Genomic DNA, 20,504 nt, shown 5'->3' on the forward strand with positions numbered 1-20,504 from the left:
TAGTTGGATCAGATTAGACTTTGCCCTCAAGGAAACTAAAAGGTGGAAGATGGACAATGAAGATAAGAACTACAAAAGCAAGATACAGACCACAATGAAAAATTGGAAAGGAAGGTGCCCAAGAAGTAGAGAGAAAAATGGAATACAACCCTTGTGGCTGGCATAAAAATAAAAGTAGCACTTCAGTTTCAAATGTCATAGAAGTATATTGAGGAAGAAAAAAACAAAAAAAAAAAAATCTATCAACAAGTGATCCCAGTTGAAGAGCAGGAAATCGACATGACAGCAGATATAATCCCCCTCCAGCTGCAGGTGGTAGGTAAATACTGGAAGGGGATACACACATGGGATAGGAAAAACCATCTTGGAATGGCCATATAGCTTCACTCAGAACAACAGAATTTCTCTCTCTCCTTTTTTTGTTTTTTTAAGATATCATTGAATGACAACTTACTACAACCCCAACTCCTTGGCTTTAAAAACATCCCCACATAGTATAACCTTTACACTATTAATAAAACCAATCACTGGGATTATCCCTGGGATTGCCATTCTCCTGAAACACAACAGGCCAATTAACAATGTCATTGCTTATTAAAAAAACCCACTTACGAGTAAAAAATGTTAAATCCAGTTAGGTTATAAGCAGCATCGCTGAAAAAGTGCAGCAGTGCATAGCCAGACGTAGTAACTACTTCAGGAACAGTTTCATTTCCACGTACTTCAGGGACTATTAGCCCACTGGAAAAGAAAATGAGAGCAATGCTTTTACTCAATCTTTGGATGAAAAAAAAAAAAAGGGAAAAAAAAAAAGAAATAAAGAAAAGAAAAAAAGAGTTAGTTATTCTGGTTGTTAATTATACAGAGAGACAACATACAAATCTCACTTAAAATCTCTTTTTTATATATATAAAGAAAAAAAGAGTTAGTTATTCTGGTTGTTAATTATACAGAGAAACAATATATAAATCTCACTTAAAATCTCTTTTTTACATACATATATATAAAGAAAAAAGAGTTAGTTATTCTGGTTGTTAATTATACAGAGAAACAATATATAAATCTCACTTAAAACCTCTTTTTAAAATATATATAAAAAGAAAAGAAAAAAAGAGAGATTTAGTTATTCTGGTTGTTAATTATACAGAGAAACAATATATAAATCTCACTTAAAACCACCTCCTTTTAAAATATATATAAAAAGAAAAGGAGAGATTTAGCTATTCTGGTTGTTAATTATACAGAGAGACAATATATAAATCTCACTTAAAACCACCTCCTTTTAAAATATATATAAAAAGAAAAGAAAAGGAGAGATTTAGCTATTCTGGTTGTTAATTATACAGAGAGACAATATATAAATCTCACTTAAAACCTCTTTTTAAAATATATATATATGTATAAAGAAAAGAAGAGCTAGTTATTCTGGTTGTTAATTATATAGAGAGACAATATATAAATCTCACTTACAACTTCTTTTTTAAATATATACATAACTATGAAGTGTATATAAATCTTGCCCAAGCCTCTCTAAGGTAGCTTTTCACAGGAAAACAAAACAAGAAGCCTCTTCTCTCACACAGTAATGCAAGATTTCACATCAGATTATTCTGAGGGTCCAGGCACCGTCAGCATAATGCTAAAAAACTAAACTTCAAAATGTGTATATATCCATCAGACAGGTGCTTAACCCTGCATTTAAGTGTGAATTCTATTTCTACATAATATTTGCACCTTTAGAAGTTTGTATTATTAAAGAATTTCAAACCTGGAAAGCATGATAATTAAGTAATTTCCACAGAAAACCAGGTTCTGGAAAGGTGTTAAGATGTCAGTCTTAAAGACTGAAGTAGCTCCAAAATTAGAGCTTAAAATAGCTTTCATATCAAATGTCCTGAACAACTCTTCACATATAGAAATAAAGAAAGCATTTAGCAGGCATTTCTTGTAACTTATACATAGCAAACACTGCCTGAGCCACAGACTGCAGCTCTCCCTTAAGTAGCATCAGAGACTAACATCATCAGCCATTGCCAAGCTGAATGCACATTAAAACTCAGGGGACATTATTGGAAGCCTACTGGAAAATACATTTCTGATTGACAGTCTCTAAGCATTAACACTCCATGCCACATAATGGATTTCTGCCACTACCACCTAACAAAAAAAAAAGTAGTGTTTTGCACTTTAATATAACAGAATCACACAAAATCACAGAATTAATCAGGTTGGAAAAGACCTTTGAGATCATCTAGTCCAACCTATCACCCAACACCATCTAATCAACTAAACCATGGCACTAAGTGCCTCATCCAGGCTTATTTTAAACATCTCCAGGGATGGTGACTCCACCACCTCCCTGGGCAGCCCATTCCAATGGCCAATCTTTCTGTGAAGAATTTCTTCCTCCTAATATCCAGCCTAAACCTGCCCTGGCACAGCTTGAGACTGTGTCATCTCCTTCTGTCCCTGGGTGCCTGGGAGAAGAGACCAACTCCCATCTGGCCACAACCTCCCTTCAGGTAGTTGTAGATGGCAATGAAGTCTCCCCTGAGCCTCCTCTTCTCCAGGCTAAACACCCCCAGCTCCCTCACAGGGCTGTGCTCCAGACCCCTCCCCAGCTTTGTTGCCCTTCTCTGGACACGTTCAAGCAACTCAACATCTTTCTTGAATTAGGGGGCCCAGAACTGGACACAGGACTCAAGGTATGGTCTAACCAGTGCCGAGTACAGGGCAGAATGACCTCCCTGCTCCTGCTGGCTACACTATTCCTGATCCAGGCCAGGATGCCATTGGCCTTCTTGGCCACCTGGGCACACTGCTGGCTCATGTTCAGCCTACTACCAACCAGCACCCCCAGGTCCCTTTCTGCCTGGCTGCTCTCCAGCCACTCTGTCCCCAGCCTGTAGCCCTGCATGGGGTTGTTGTGGCCAAGGTGTAGAACCCAGAACTTGGACGTGTTGAATCTCGTGCCGCTGGACTCTGCCCATCTCTCCAGGCTGCCAAGGTCCCTCTGCAGAGCCCTCCTACCCTCTAACAGATCGAAACCTGCCCCCAGCTGCTCCCACAAAATTAACAGAACCAAGCAAGCAATTCAAATTAAAGCCTCTAATGTTATTATATTCCTCTCAAAGCATTAAACGCACTCACCTGAACACAGCTATTAAAGGTGCATATATTGAATCTCCATCATATACATACATGTGGTCCCAACTACATTCTGTGGCAAAGTGATTAAATCTTAATCTTAGTATGGCATTTGGGCTGAAAAAATAAAAAGTAAACCATTATTTACAGAAGTATTAAGCTCAGAAAATAAAGAACTTAAAGCAAAATTGATCACGTCAGGATAGCTCTATTGAAACGTTTCGAGAGCTAAACATATGGGAGTCAAATAACAAAACACAGAGCAAGCAAATATTTCACTTTATCTTTGAAAAATGTTAAAAATTACATCTCCATTCCAAGTCTAATAATCTCCAAAATAACTTCAGCAGACTTAAGTTCACTAGGCTTTATCTGTATTCAGAATCACAAATTTTTAGCAGTTTAAATATCCCATATTAATATACTAGCTTTACTTTATAATGTCAGGACTATGAGGTTTAAAAAAAAGTCTTTTAAGACAAAAATCACCTACATATCCACATATCCTCATCCCAGTACTATACTAGGTGGGTTTTGGGGTTTTTTTTTCTTCCTTCCCCACCCCTCCTCATCTCACACCTGGGAGTCAGATTTCATCAGATTCTGGTAGACAGCCAGGTGGGGACTGTAAGATTTCTGAAAGGGGAATTTTTTCATGTGACAGAATGGAATTTAGAAGCAGACTCCCACACATTTTCCATGAAACATTCCGATTATTTCACTAAATATATATACATATATTTAATAAAATATTTTATACTTCCACACCCCCACCTCTACTGAAAGGCTTGGGTGTGCTTTGTCAGTTTGGAAGACCTGTTTTTGTTTTGTTTTTCCACAAATCATTTGGAGAGAGTTCTTTGTTCATTTTTTAAGAGAATTTTATACATATGCAACATCCTTATGTGTTGACATTTTGCACTATGTTACTGGGTTGCATTACTCCTTCACATACTGTGCAGCATATTGTTTCCTCCAGCTACACACTCTACAACCTCCTGCAAAGAGGATGAACAGAGTGAATACCAGCTTCAAAGCAGAGTTTGCATGCAGGCTTGTTTCCACCTCAGCACACTGTAGTGCAGTGCAAATATACCTGAGCTAGCTTGGTTAAAGGAGAAGTCTGCCTATACCACAAATATATTCAGCTAAAGCCTAGCTACCCACATATTGAAACTTCCACTGAACTGATTTCACAAATCCATAACTTACCCATAACTTCATTACTCATGTGTTTAAATTACAATCTGCATGCCAGCAGAACAAAATCAGATTGGATAAATCATTATTGAACCACAGAGCAGACATCTAAGGTAACTAAGATTATGACAACATAGAAATACAGAAGGGGGTAGGTTTTTTTTTTTTTGCATTATCAGAACTCAGATCTAGCTGAGCTCTTCAGCAAAATTCTGACCCATGGGCCTAAAGCAAAAAGTCCAACTGAAATGTAACAAATTTGTGCCTTTTAACAGTTGTCATACTAGTGCATATGTCTCACTTATTTTTGTGTAGCTGTGCTGCATTTGACTGAAAAATTAGCAACAGACATGAGACATCTAAACTGTTATCAACTGTAGGCACAATATGATTTTAAAATTAAGTCCATGAGGAAAACTAGAATGCAGAAGAGAATACAGTATAGCAACACTAATGTCTGGGCAGCATGTAACTGAATAATTATCCTTAGGCTGGAGGCATTCTGTATTTGAAGCCTTTCTGGATTTATCACTGGCAGAATAAGATAATGAGTTAAATCACAGGATTGTGTAACATATTTGGAATTTATGCAAAGGTATTCAAACAGGCAGTAAATTTATCACAGGGTTTTGAGAGCTTGCAGCAATGGCCAAATTCCAATGTCAGTCTAACTTTTGCCAACAATGTAAATGAGAATGGAATTTGGCCAGCTATGAGCAACCCTGAAAAACCTTACTTTAATTTTCTTTTGATTGTTTGTTTTGATATTTGTTGCGTTTAAACAAAACCCCCAAAAAAGGCAAAAACAAATCCAAAATTTTTTATATTGTATCCAGATGCAGTTTCTACTTGAGGAGTTCTTTAGATCTGTAGAATACACAGTACCAAACTCTCAGAAAATTTAAGCTATGAAAACAAATACTTACTATCCTTCAATTAACCATGTGCATTTAGTTTTATATTTATAATTTATTGGTCCATCTGTTAAATATCCAGAAGGTTCTGTTAACCTACAAAAGGAAAAGAAAAAAGAGCTATAATAAGCCAGAGACATATCAACATGCCAATAGATTATTTCTGGACTTGGAAGAAAACTAGGGAAAGAGTTAAATCTCTCTTCATATTTCTTAACATACTATTTTTCCTCGCAAAAAAAAAAAATCAAATTCTGTTTATGTCATTGATTTGCTTTCTTACTCTACACAATAATAAGGTTTCTAGTTTAGTAGCAAGAAAATATTACATAAAAGTTATATTATCCTTCACAGAAAATGACAGCAGCCTACAGTGGATGCCAGGAAAGCCTTTAAATCTCTACAGATACTCCCAGCAGTGTTACACCACCTTTAACTTGCAGCCCAGGGACTTTCTCAGCCAACATTGTGCCTTTGTACTGGTTTGGGGTTAACATTTCTCCTAGGAGTTTGACCATGTAAACTTGCAGCACCTAGAACATCCTGCAGGGATGATTTCTACATAAATACAAAGAGACATCTGAACTGGTTTTGTCCTGAGCCTACCTCTCGGCAATTGAACTGACATCATTAAGCCTGGTATTGGATGAGAGGATGAACAACACCACCCTGTTCACATGCTTTATCTCACTCAAAATTGTTGTTTCCCTCCCTTCTCTCCACTGTCCATTTTCCAGCTTGCAAAATCCTTGCTTATTTAGTTCTTGCCTGTATGAAGTGCCTACACTGATCACCCCACTGCTGGTATTTCATGTGTCTTTTGTATTCTCCTATATGCTTTCTGAGATGCAACACAGAGATCAGGTATATCATTCAAAATGCAAGTGAACCATGAATTTGCACAGTAGCATAATAATGATTTCCACTTTGTTCTCTATTCCCATCCTAACATTATTTGTTCTTTCAACAGCTACTAAGCTGACACTTTAAATACAACTAGCTGCTATAACTTTTTTTCTGAATTAAAATAGATGGCTCAATATTCATTACATATAGAAATTCATTTAATGCAGAAATAGAAGCTTTTTCCTACTGTCACATATATTATTTCACATTAATCTATACACAGTAATAAAACTGCAGATGAAATTCAATAATCTATTACCATAAAAGCTTTCTGGAAGAGCTTAGTATCTTCAGCACACTCTGACTTCACTATTTACCCCATATTCTACATCCTTTATGATTACATTCTGTACTTCAGGCCTTAGTACACATCTCTAGTGGCCATAGCCGACTGGGAAAACCAACTACCCTCTTTAAAATGTTACAATGATGATAAGGAATACAAATACATCCTCAGAAATGCTCATTACTTCCACTATAGTGTAGAAAGATAATCACTAAATATAAGTATCCTTTAAAAAAGGAGAAGCAGTTGAAGGTTCTTGTTTTGTTTCATTTTTATTTTAATAAATCAGTAGACTAGACCTAAGTCCTGAAGCCATGCTGAACAAGCTGACTAAATCACAGTTCAGTTTTCTCACCAAGAACCTGGATGAACAAGAACCAGTGTCTGCTATCCTACTTTCTTTAAAGCTGGACACAGCAATTCAAAAAATATTCACTGCCACATCTATTGCAAATTATTTGCATTTCAACTCATATCAAACACTAATTACATACTCATTAACAGAGATCTGTAGAAAGGAAGTAAAAACAAAAGGAGCAAGAAAGAAGAATTTATGAATCACAGAATGTCAGGGGCTAGAAGGGACCCCAAGAGATCACCTAGTAAAAACAAAAGGAGCAACAAATAAGAATTTTTGAATCACAGAATATCAGGTCTAGAAGGGACCTCAAGAGATCACCTAGTCCAACCCCACTGCCAAAGCAGGATCACCTATATCAGGTCACACAGGAACTCATCCAGGCAGGTCTTGAATATCTCCAGAGAGACAGACTCATGAGACAAGGTCCATGCCAACTCCTAGGTTTTTAAACAAGTACCTTCACCTGTCCTACCCTACAAGAACTAGCTTCACCTTGTTAGGCACACCATAAGCCACGCTTTCCTTTTGATGAAACAGTACAAAGACCCTTGACATGAGAAGCTGTACTTTAAATAATTGTACTTCAAAACATTTTCAAGGCATGAAAGCAGTATCAATAACAGATAAACAGCTGGTAACATAGGCAACAGACTAGAAGGTATAAAAAAAAAAAAAACCAAAACAAACTAACCAACCAAAACAAAACAAAACACACAAAAAAGGTTGGGCGGGGGGGAAACAAACAAAGGACCAACACACCAGCCAGCCACCACATCCCTCAGTTTTAGTACTTCTCTAATAAAATACATTACTTTGAGCTGGTCTGAATACTGCAGCACACCACCACCCAAAAGCAACTGCTCCTGGTAAGTGCTATGCAAATACTGTTGTAGCTCATGTGAAAACAGTGACTGAGGAGACACAGCTGATAAGTCCCACTCCTCCCCTTCTTCACACTGGAGAAGCTGTGGCTATTGTAGCAGCATGGTTAACCTTTCCTCATTCGTGTTCTGGCCACAAGAATACTTTGGCTTCAAGCAAGTAGAAGATCCATGCAGTTTAAGCTTACAGTATTTCTTTTTGTTGAGAAATACCAACTTTACCTACAGGCTTACTTCCACATTTATAGGCATGACACAAAGAGGTTTTCCAGAGTTATTTTGGGCTTCATTCACATATTAATTATGTTCTTTGGACAACACTAAACATAATCTCAACTTATAACTTAGCAGTCTAAACTGCACACAACAGATTCTGAAATCAAGCTAATATTGCAGCTTGCCCCCTAGCAGAACCTTAGTAAAGCTGATTACAGGAGCAGATCCTATGTGTGAGTTTGTACTAAACTGATTGGAGTTTTAAGCATCGCAGCCTTTTTTGCCAAAACAAAAAAAAAAGATGACTTTGAAGTAATTTTAGTGCTGTCATAGGGTTTACACACAGATGTAAAGCCTTATATAGTAAGCCACAGAACATTCATTTTGCTGAAAGATGTGTGAAATATCCTAAGTGTTCATTTGCAATCATGACCATTTCTGCCTTACCAGCTGCATAATGCAGTGTAGGTGACTTACACGAGCTGGTTTTTATTAGGTCAGTCCTTTGGCACTAGCAAAGTGCAAACAGTTTCCCCTTCCACCAAGGCTGATGATTTTCTGATAAATAGCTTCTTTCAGAAGAGTAGGTAGCCTTTGAAGCACCTATTGCATTTTGCTAAAAAAAAGTCAAGTATAAATAAGAGCATGTCATGGCTCTGCAACAACAGTTGTGGAAAACAGAAAGATAAAGAGATTATTCTATTCAAAATAAATACTTAGCAAGACAGTGGGGTATTACTTTAAGTTTCTTGAATCATACCAAGAACTGCTCTGTACATTTTTTCTTTCCAAGCATTATGAAATCCCAAATTCCATAAATAAAACATGGACAAGCAGTACTACTTTCATGTAACCTATTACTAAATCAAGGGCAATACTCTCTAGCATATACCATCAAGTATTCACAGACACAGTTTTGCTCTGTGACTAAGAGCTATCCTAGCAAATAATCAAAATCCAGATGAGCCAATATGACTACACACTCTTTAGTTACAGAAGTGGAGCACCCCTTGCTCATCACTGAGTAAGCTTCAGGGATGGCCAGGCCAGAACAATTTGTGTGGCCTGCTAAAGCACTGCAGGTTTATCACACCTAGACTCCAGCTTTCTAAACAGAATGCAAAGAGGAGCACCTGCTTTATATTTCTCATTTTAAATTGCATGCCAGCTTTCATAAACACAACAGTATTTTTTTAGGTGGCAAGGTTATAACCAAAACCTATGAAGAACTAGAGGTGCGTGGCAAGAGAGTATTTCCCTTCTCTGTACACTGTGAAACAGATCTACCAAATTACAGAAAGAACTCATGATGCTGCACACTAAAGACATTCAGAAGCATCAGTCAATAATAGCTTAGGTGAAAGATATGTGGCACTGTAAGTTGTTTCACCTAGCAGACAGAGAGACACCAGAAATGCAAGGACTAAAAGCTGTAGCACAACCAAAACATGAAGCAAAGGGAAGTCTGCATTCCTCTGGAATATTGCTACTCTTATAAAAGAATGGAAAATATAATTGAGTTAGAATTCACAGTAGCAACATTAATATTTGCCACGGCAGAGACTTTAATTCAAGACTAATGCTTGAAGAAAAGAAGAAAGTATGTTCTAGTTCAGTCAGAAATTATTGGTCTAAAATGAAGGAGCAGTCAGATGAAATCTATGACCTGCAACACAGAAGTAGTCAGAGCAGGTTATTAAAATGGCCCTTCCTAGTTGTAATATTTATAGATCTGTGAAAAATGCAGTCCTGTCATCTCCCATATCTTCTTGTAAAAGAATAATGTTGTCAAGTATTTCAGAAAGGGGCGCTAATTTAAACCAGAGAAGTCATTGGGTGTTTTCTGTCACCAGCAGAACATGAAGACCCTCCAAGTCGCTGACAGACAGACAGACAGAGGTCTGATTTACAATACAGGAGGTATTAGGTGAAACAAAGCATAAAGCACGTTCATAATATCACAAGTATTCACTCTTAAATAAAAGAAGAGCTTATAGAGAAGTTAATTTATCTCTGTATTAGTGTCACAGTATTTCATGAAAAGATGAAATACTTTGCAATGCCTGCTTCAGATACATATGACTATAAGAAACAGAGCTTGCTTTGCTATATGGATTCACCTCAGTATCAGTACTTCTGCCAGTCAAAGATTGTTCTCTCTATTGTTAGAAAATTTTACTCCGTCTCCTTTTCATCTTTTATGAGCATTTGTTTTATTAAAAGAATAAAAATCAATGACTGTGCTTCAAAGTTATAAGATCAAATCCTTCATAAACACAAGGAGAAGCAATCTTTCTAGCTTGAGATCTTGTGCCTAATGTCACAGCAGGGAAAGAGGCTCCTCATGTATCCCAGATGAGATCAGGTGAATAAGTTAAGAAAGAATAAAACAAAAGTTTTGGACCACCTTACAGGTATAAAACAGAATCAGAGAGCACTGTGATATCACAAAGAAGTTCAGAAGAGATCAAGAGGCCATTTCACACACCAAAATTTCAAGTGATAGTCTAAGAAGGGGTTTTCTTAATTCTTTTCTCCAAAGGAAACTCTGAAAAACACATGCTGAAAACCCCACAAAACCAGACTTTTGTTTTCCAAGCATTGATCACCACCTGACAAAAATCCTAAGAACTCACATTTGATTTTCTTGCATTTTAACATTTATAGACCCTTGCTCTTTGTTGTTTTTTTTCACAACATATGTTAAAACAGAATATACTGAACATAATATATAGTTCTATTTTTTCTTCAGTGACTAATCAAGAGGAATAAATATTTCAGACATTAAGAAAATACTGGCATATGCCAGTCACAGTCCTATACTTGTTACATACTGCTTTGCACTGCTAGAAGGATGCACATTTAGAAGCAGTAAGGACATCCACAACAACTTTTCACACATCAAGTAATCAAAGGCATGATCTTAAATAGACTCCACTTCATCCATTCACAAAGTAACAGTTTCCTTTGTAAAATGTGCTTCATTCAAGTCTTCAGATCTCTTAATTTACTTTAAACAAAGCCAGGCTGCAAAACAATTAAAAAAAAAAATCCCAGAAAAGTAAAACGAAGGCTACAATACAACAACGATTTTCACCATGAGAATACATTCTGCAGTTCAAGAAGCTTAACACTTGTATGTGGCATAAATCTACATTTTCTTGAGTGGTTTTGGAGGATTTGCTTGTGCCTAGCTTGGAGCCTTTTTAATAAAGTTAGGTGGGACATAATCTTTGAATTACTCCAAATATTAAGGGTTGACTTCCTTCCTAAGGTATTTTGTTTCCTCATTGACTGTTTCTGTGAAAGGCTGTTACCCCTAAGTATATTTTTCTAACAGTCCCCAAAACTACTGAAAGAATACTGCATAGAAGTAGATGCTCCTTCTAAAACACCAATTTAAATGCCATCTTACTTAAGCAATGTATTACCACTTAGATGAAAGTTCCCAAAAATCTGTTCCTTGCCTTGGGCTGCATGGTATTGTCATAGAATCACAGAATGGCTTATGTTGGAAGAGACCTTCAAGATCATCTACTCCAACCTTCCTGGTGTGGGCAGGGACTACTCTCAACTAGACTCAGCTGCTCAGGGCCTCACCCAACCTGGCTTTGAACACACCAAGGGAGGAGGCATCCACAACTTCCCTGGGCAACCTGTTGAAGAGTCTCACGACCCTTGTACTGAAGCACTTCTTGCTAAGGTCCAATCTGCTCTCCCTCAGCTTAAAACCATTGTCCCTTGTCCTGTCTCTAGACACCCTTACGCAAAGTCCCTCTCCAGCCTTTCTGTAGGATTCCCTCAGGTATTGGAAGGCAGCTCTAAGGTCCCTCTGGAGTCTTCTCTAGGCTGAAAGACCCCATCTCCCTCAGCCTATCCTCACAGCAGAGGTGTTCCAGCCTTTGGATCACCTTTGTGGCCCTCCTCTGGACTCACTGTGTCCTTATGATGGTGACAAAAGAACTGGATGGAGTACTGAAGTTAGGGTCTCACAAGCACTAATTATATAAACTCACAGAACACAGACACAGACCACAGCTACCCCAAGTCAGGATCAGCCATACTACAATCTTTCTTCACAGTTACCTGTCTAATTTGTTCTTAATAACCCCAGTCAGAGAAGTCTGCAATCTTCTAACCATCTTAAACTCTGTTAATGCAACAACATTTTGCAAAAATGGAACTCACTGTAAAATCCCTTCCAAAATTTAGAGCTTGTGTCACTCACCTGGAAGAAATGGATTCCAGAATCTGTTTGTCAGTATTTTATACTTCTTAGCTAAGAATGGAAATGTGCTACTACCATCATATGCTGGCAAAATATCTAGCTTGTTCATGCTAGTGATGTTTAGCAGCAAGCTGACTATAGAATATTTCCAAATTTTAAGTAGCACATGCCTGACAAACATGATTTGGGTAGGGAATTTTGAAGCCAGAATCTTCTAGGATTACCTGGCAATGGAACAAGTACTGAAGTGCTTTAAGATTGGATGCAGGCACAGAAAATGACACTCAGTGTCTACATTTTCTTATGGATTTCTTCCATCATTTATGTGCTTCGGTGTCTCATCTGTAGAAAGAAAATAACACTTCCTGTAAGGTGAAAGACCTGAGGTGATCCCTGATTGTAATGATGAGGGTCAGCTAGTAAACTAGGTACAATTGTAGAGAATGCACTTCTTCCTAGAATGTGACAAATAATCTGGCATGAAGTGCTGGTGTCCAAACTGTGCTGTGTATCTCAAACAAATGTGTAAAATCACTTCATTAGGCCAGAGGGACCTAAAACTTGCAAGCAATCTGTATTACTGCACAATATTTGATGAATAAATTGTTCTCTTATTCAAGAGAATTCTTGGAAAAAATTGTACATTGGCCATCAGTGCTAAGATTTTATTTTGAAGCTAAGATCCCCAAAGACCTAACCCCCAGCCTTGAACTGTATCCTGCAAGCAAAATATTGTGATACACTGTAGTGCTTAATGTATTTTTGAAGAGTTCCTGCTCTGTTTGTAGGAATGCAGTATTCTGTATCAGTTATTACATTATTGTATCAGTATCAAACCAGTAAAATGATTGTGTGATGTTAGTATAGAATTGAGAGTCTTGGAATCTATGTTTTTATTATAGACATGCATTTATTTTATGCATAGATGTGTTGGCCTCTGTTACTTTGAAGGCTAATAACTTGCCTTCAATGAAAAAGGTGATCATGTTGAATATGTCATATTGGACTGCAGGATCTGGGACATAAAGGAGCAGATTTTAACTAGGTATGTTGCCAGATGCAGCAGTAAACTGTAAGCTGCAATGATTTTGGTCAAAAGCCTGGAAGGAGGGCTGGTGGTGTTCGTGTGTGCAAGCCCAGCTGATGAATGTACTTTGGAGGATGCTTGATAATTAAATGTCTATGTGGTATATGCAAGATGTACCAAAGCAGTTATGGGGAAGAGGGAAATGAACTGTGTATTTCATAGCAAGTATCATAGAGCTGCTGTAATTAAGCTGCATGCTTCTGTAGTTCTCTCACATCAGCAGATCTGTTCTGTTCCCTTCCTAAGTCAGCTGAGGATTTTCTAAAGAATAACTTAAAACTCCTGAACAGGAGCTGGAAGGTGTCCCTGAAAAATAACACTAGACAAACACCTGCTTTTGAAAACATACCAGCTTGCACTTGTGTGCAGAGCTGTAACAGCTTGTTGAGTCAACTGTGTTAGAAAATATTCTTGCAGATGGTTTCTAAAACCTGATGCTGATCTAAGTATTAGATCTAGACCATGGACATGCTTCATCTTACTCCTTATTTTTAAATACAGCTATTAAGACTTGGTCTGATTTCTTGTGTTCAAGGAAAGCACTGTGCAACGTGTGATATAACTAGTTTATGTTGTAGCTTTCTAATCTACAGGTTTCCTTATTGCCTGTGTATTCACTGGGTATGGAGGTGACTCTATTGTGCTTCAAAGCTAATGCTAATTTTGACTATGAGCCGAGCTGCACAGGATCTTTAGTAGAAGAAATACTGTTTCTTGTTCTCTTATTCATGACATTGCAGGCTTAAACTTCAGTGCATCATACTCTGGTGCTACTTGAAGGCTACATTTTTTAATAAAACAACACTGTTTGATGAAGGAAATTCTCAGGTATCCTCCTTTTTAAAAAATCTCCAGATTTTTAAGCAGCAGCAACCTTTGGAGGCTTTCTAAGATGATGTCAGCCTATGAGATAAGTTATGCAAGCTGATCTCCAGTATAGCATCTAATTATGAAGTATACATGTGCTGATGATACAGTTTAAATGATTTTAAATGATACAATGCCTTTATGTTATGGTTGTTCCTGTTTTAAAGGACAGCTGATCATCCTTCCTGAATTCTTTTTTCATTGCATTCCTCTTGGCAGGTTATCCTTGCCTTACATTTAAGACGCTGCTCTCGTTTAAAAGGTCTTGTCATCTATTCCATAAAAAAGTAGAAAATGGAAATGTCTGGAAGCCTGAAAACCAGGGCTCTGAAGAGAGTTATGGATCTCAGGCTAGCAGGCTTCTGTGTAAGGATGTTGCAGGAAAACTGCATATTCTGGTCCATACATACTAGCATCACATGTTTCTATTTGTCCATGTGCTCCACAGCATGAGCTAGTAATGTTGTTCAAAGCATCATCTCTGGCACTAGATTTCACTGCTAACTTGGATCACAGGATGTTAGGGGTTGGAAGAGACTTCCAGAGATCATCAAGTCCAACCCTCCTGTCAGACCAGGACCATAGAATCTAGCACAGGCCACCCAGGAATGCATTCAGATGGCTCTCCAAAGTCTCCAGAGAAGGAGACTCCACAAACTCTCTGAGGAGCCTGTTCCAGTGCTCCATAACCCTCACAGTGAAGTTCCTCCTCATGTTAAGGTGGAACCTCCTGCGCTATAGTTTATATCCATTACACCTTGTCCTATCACAGGGTGCAACTGAGCAGAGCCTGTCCCTCCCTCTTGACCCCCAGCCCTCAGATATTTATAAACATTGACTAAATCCCCTCTCAGTCTTCTCCAGACTAAAAAGCCTCAGGGCTCTCAGCCACTCCTCATAGGGCAGTGCTCCAGTTCCTTAACCATCCTTGTAGCCATCTGTTGGATTCTCTTGAGCAGATCCCTGTCCCTCTTGAACTCAGGAGCCCAAAACTGAACACAATATTCCAGGTGTGGTCTCACTAGGGCAGAGTAGAGGGGGAGGAGAACCTCCCTTGATCTTCATAAATCTGGCCTGATTCCTGCTGTGAATCTTAAGGATAGATTTTTTTTTTTTTCATAACAGGTATGAGAGTTTTGGAGGATACCACCTGTGCTTAAGAGCATCAGAATAATTTGTAAGTAAGGTTTTAGTGTTCCCCCTCCCTGCCCCTCCCTTCTCTCCCTGTTGAATTTTACTTAGTCCAGATTCACTTGTGCAGTTCTTTTTTTGTCTCCATGTGTGTGTTATGGCTCCTAAGTTACTTGTTTGAGAGCCAAAGAGCAAATTACATCTGATGTCTGCATATCAGAAATAGTATATATTTGCTCATCTAATTAATCATGTTGAAGTTTTTGGAAGGGGAAATAGACTTCAGAAAGCAATTTTCAGAAGCTGAGTGGATAATGAACTTAAGGTTCAGAGGTTGAATGTACTTGCAGAAGTGTTTGCTTGAGGCAGGATTTGAAAGAAACTCTCTCTAAGGAGGTCACTCTATGCAAAGTAAGGAGTGGTGCAGAAACAGATGACATTTGAGCAGGTCCACAAAATAGGATTTGGAACTTGTAATTGATTCAGGATGGGAAGATTTTCTTGTTTTGGAGACAGGCTAAACTGTTATGAAGGTATACACTGCCAGAAAGAATTCATGGACTTAGCAACAATTATAGGATAAAAAAATCAACAAAAAGATTTTGCTTAAGAATTTATTTAATATTAACTACTAATTTAAATATTAATAAAATACTGTAAATACACTCAATTGATATTAAACTAATATTTGTTTAACTATTCATAATTTCACACTTGCAATTAAACTGGAGGCTCTCCTTTCAACTGTGATATTCTTAAGATGTAATTAATCTCTTTAGGGTTTTCTTTAATTTGAAGATAAATTTCAGGTAACTCATATAATGGAACACAAATTCAGACTCTTGTTTATGTGTATATGACAACAGTGTATCTTTTTTTAGAGAGATTTTTAAATGATGCAAATAAGGAAATTGGTTGAAATAACTTTTTCACCTAATGAACTGTTCCTGTTTTATAATCAAGCTGTTAAGGTCCCATTCTAAGAGAATGTCTTTATTACACAAACAGCTCTTGTGTTCAGGTGTGACTTAATTACACTAATTAGCCTGAGAGGGTGGTGTGTACTGGATGTATTAAAGCTCAGTGTTTGATGCTAGAGTCTGGTTTTGTTTCTGCTTGGGGTATCAAATGTCAGGGAAAAGGAATGTGAAAGCAAATAAATAAGCCACGATCAATAAGTGTTAAGATCATCATGGAATCCTGAGAGGAAAAAATGCAAAACAATTAATCAATCAAAACCTCCCTTGCAAAACAGTAATCAAATTGATTTTTTTGGAAAGCTCTGAAATGAGTACTTAGGGATTGTCCCTATTTAAAAGCTGCCATGTGATAGGGAGTTTGAGAATTTAATTTCTATGAAAAATGCTTTAGAGGTTTTCTTATTGCCTGTACAATAAATTATGTGGTGGTTTGTTTTTTTTTACCCTGTATCCTTTACTGCTGTATAAATCTGCAGAGAAGTTATGAATTTTTCATATTGCTGCATGGTGATAAAATTGCTTATTATGTCATAAATACATTTAATTGCATCATATAATGAGGGAGGGGAAGTGGACTGAAGATGGAGGGAAAACATAAGTAGTCTTAGAAATTAACAGATAAAAGAAAGTTTTGCCACTGAACTACACAAGCAACATAAAACCAAAGAAATGCAGAACCAAAGAGTTCTTTCCTTTTTTTGTTCAAGTATAATTATTCTAAAGGACAATTTAAATGTGAAGAAAAAGTTGTCTAAATTACAGAAGATTTTATAGCACCCTTCACACCATATCAAAAACTTCACCTATGCTTTGCCTCAGCTACTGCAGTCTTGTTTTCTTTTGAGCTGGCTCCTCTTCAGTGTGTCTAAGCACTGAAATAAAATCCTTCATGACTTAGATTTCCTTTAGCCATTTGTAAATCTCATGGAAGGAGTCCTACTCACATTACTTCTGTACCAAACGAGAGGATAACAAACTATGCAGCCCCACTAGACCTCTGTTTTAATTTTAGTTCCTCACACTTTTGGAAAACAACAAAAATCATTAGATTGTTTCTAATTCTGGAGCTAGAGGTTTTACCTATTTGGTGTTTTTTTTTGGGGGGGTTGTTTTTGGGTTTTTTGGTGGTTTTGTTAGTTTGGCTTGGGTTTTTCTATGAAGGGAGTTCAGTGACACTGGAGCATGCTCACTCTGGATACAAGGATACAAGCACGAATCACCACCTCGCTTGATGACCATCTTTCACCACTAGTGCACAAGAGGGCCAATGGTATCCTGGGGTGCATCAACAAAAGTGTGTCCAGCAGAACTAGGGAGGTCCTTCTGCCCCTCTACTCTGCCCTGGTGAGACCACACCTGGAATACTATGTCCAGTTTTGGGCTCCCCAATTCAAGAGAGATAGGCATCTGCTGGAGAGAGTCCAACAGAGAGCCAGGAGGATGACATGAGCACCTCCCCTGCAAAGAGAGACTGAGACACCAGGGGCTGTTTAGTCTTGAGAAGACTGAGAGGGGATCTGATCAATGTCTATAAATATCTGAGGGGTGGGTGTCAAGCAGAGGGGGCTAAGCTCTTTTTGAAGATGTGCAGTAACAAGACAAGGATCAAGAGATACAAACTTGAACATAGATGATTTCACATCAGCATGAGAAACTTCTTTACAGGGAGGGTGACAGAGCTACCCAGAGAGGTTGTGGAGTCTCCTTCTCTGGAGACTTCCAAACCCTGAGTGGATGCATTCCTGTGCAGACTACCCTGAGTGATCCTGCTTTGGCAGGGGGGTTGGACTCAATCTCTGGAGGTCCCTTCCAACCTCTAACACTCTGTGATTCTGTGATTTCACCCAAGTGATATGTTTATGTAATGACCAAACTATTATTGTAAGCTTAAATGAATGACTTAAATTCTTAATAGGAGGAGAAAAACAGGATTGGTAATGTACGTTTCATTTTATAAACCTCAAGTTATCAAACTTGTAACTTTTTGTTTGTTTGTTTATCTTTTCTAGCAAATAGTGCAGTTGTCTGAAACTGCTAAAAAGTTGTAACCCCAAATAATGGGCTAAGACTCTGAGCCTTGTGAAAGAGGGAAGAGGGCAGCAGGGAGTTTTAATTAAAAAAAAAAAAAAGGGGCAAACAAAAAAAGTGGCTAATGATGAAAATGGAAATTAAATATTCAAGCTGTTAAATTTAACAGAAATATTGAAGTTTCTTTACTTCTATTATGGTTCAGCCTTCCTAGGATATTATTTGGCCTCGCATTAGAAACTGCAAATAGTAATTATTTTTTGCATTTACTGTGGGATGTTAATTTATAGTTGCCATTTGTAGAGTATTGTAACTCTTTTATTAATTAGATATAAACTTTTAAAATCGCTAGGTACTTTTGCTTCAACTTCTGAATTTTTATTTTAACATGAAGCTTCTTGATGATGCCTAGTTCCTGAGGTATTTTCTTTTTTTTTTTTCCTTCCCTTTCCTTTTCAAGTGCTTTGATTTTTCTAATGACTTGCCTGCCTTTCCAACATTCTGGCAAGTTGGGATTAATTAAGAAGGCGGGCAAGTTGGGATTAATTAAAAAGACTTGCCTGTAAAGCATCAGGGATTTTGTGTGAGTTTAAAGGTGAAGCCTTGCATATTAAAGGAAAATATTTCTAAAGCAGTCTGTATATATGTGTGAGTGTATCTATTTGCTCGTGTATCTGTATATGTCCAAATACAGTTGAGTACAAATATTCTTGAAAACAGAATTTTCTAGAGTCTACATGAAAGTCCAAATTCCATGCTCTTGGTTGTTTGACTTCAAGCAGCTATGGGAGCACTGCAAACCTTCCCTTATCTGGGGTAAGTGCCTCTAATCATTACACTGCTGAAGGAGAGTGAGAAGGAGGAAGGGTTTTGTCTTCTCCTTATGTACTCATAAGAATAAAATCACTGCCACTGGGGCTCTGTGAGCTGTGATCCTGGATTGCTTAGCAAGATCTCTGAGGAATTAGGTTGGTAGAGTCCGTATGTCAGGGCAGACCTGGCATTCAGCTTCATCCAAGCAACTGTGTCCTTTTATGAATGCCTGAAAGCAGAGCTGTTGTAGATTTCACAAGCTGAAACGTGGAAAAAAGCAAGGTGGCTGCTAAAAGCAGCTGTTTTCAGGACTGCACCGTGTGGCTAAGAATTCTGAGTTGCAATTTAGGCATGAATATTGCTTTTATCCTGCTTCAGTCTACAAGCTACTCTTCTTCCTTTCCTTCCAGATTTCTGTCTGGTGTTACCAGCCAGTAATTGAAACTGCTGGCTCTTGGAATCTCTGCAAAACGTTGATCTCTTTCTTTTCCTTTTTTGCCCCTCTGTTCCCCTACCCTTGCAGGAATGCTACACTAGTCCACGCACACTATTTTAGTGGCAAAGGCACTTCCTTTCCTTTTTGTAGGGCCCTAAAGCTGTGTGAAAATACAACACTTGTGGGGTTTCTAATTATTGAGGTAACACAAAGCCTTGGTTAACTATATGTGGCAAAGATGTAGTTCCCTGTTGATACACTCAGGGACATTTTTATATGGAGAGGGTACGGTGTTCAGAAAAAAAATTATAAAAGATCAAAAACCACCCCAAAGCCCTGGGAACAACTCTAGAAGAAAAATTTGAAGCTTGTTTAAAATTGTGCCTTAAGGACTTTGTATATTCAGATTTAGATAAAAGAATCTTTAGCTAATTCACCTTATGCCAGTGTCACAAACTCTGAGGAGTGAAATGGCAATATTTTGTAAATAAATATGCCGTAAATATGTTAAGAGCCTCTTGATTCTCTCATTTCTGACTGTCTGAATTTAGACTGCTACTCTAAATGCCTACTTTTGTGTGCATATCATCACTTAGCCAAAAGAGCTGTTCCCTCTCCATTTGTTTTTCCTTTTCTTCCCTTTGTGCATACAGTCTGTCATATTTTTACCTCGGACTTTGCTATGCAATGATAAGAAGTGTCTTCTTTCTAGGCTCTTACTGTTTTTCTAGTTCCTCAAATAGCATTCTTTGTTCATATTCCAGTTTAATCTTTCCTATTCTATTTCCTGGATATGTCTTTGCCTTTCACCTGTGCTGTGATGCCTGGCTGCTTCTGGAAATCCAACATCGGGATCACTGCTTCATCTCTAGAAATCTCACACTGTAGGACCATTTTTCTTTTTTTCTGACTGTATCCCACTGGTTGCATACAGTCATTCTACTGCTGTTTCACTTATCTCCTCTCTTCTCTGATGGACAGGTTAAAATGCACTTCCAAGTGTATTATATTATAGGCTAAATG

General features: G+C 37.8%; 1 protein-coding gene across 1 annotated transcript in view; it reads right to left on the bottom strand.

Annotated features, from left to right (window-relative positions):
• ATRNL1 (attractin like 1) overlaps positions 1 to 20,504 on the bottom strand; it is a 538,433-nt gene that overhangs the window by 493,856 nt on the left and 24,073 nt on the right. Inside the window, exons 2-4 of the mRNA XM_054382173.1 lie at positions 5,274 to 5,357; positions 3,151 to 3,264; positions 613 to 741 (exon numbers count right to left, since the gene is read on the bottom strand). Coding sequence (XP_054238148.1) covers positions 613 to 741; positions 3,151 to 3,264; positions 5,274 to 5,357 — 327 coding nt within the window. The remainder of the gene's footprint in view (positions 1 to 612; positions 742 to 3,150; positions 3,265 to 5,273; positions 5,358 to 20,504) is intronic.

The sequence above is a fragment of the Indicator indicator genome, chromosome 7, assembly GCF_027791375.1.
Source record: "Indicator indicator isolate 239-I01 chromosome 7, UM_Iind_1.1, whole genome shotgun sequence".
NCBI lineage: Eukaryota > Metazoa > Chordata > Aves > Piciformes > Indicatoridae > Indicator > Indicator indicator.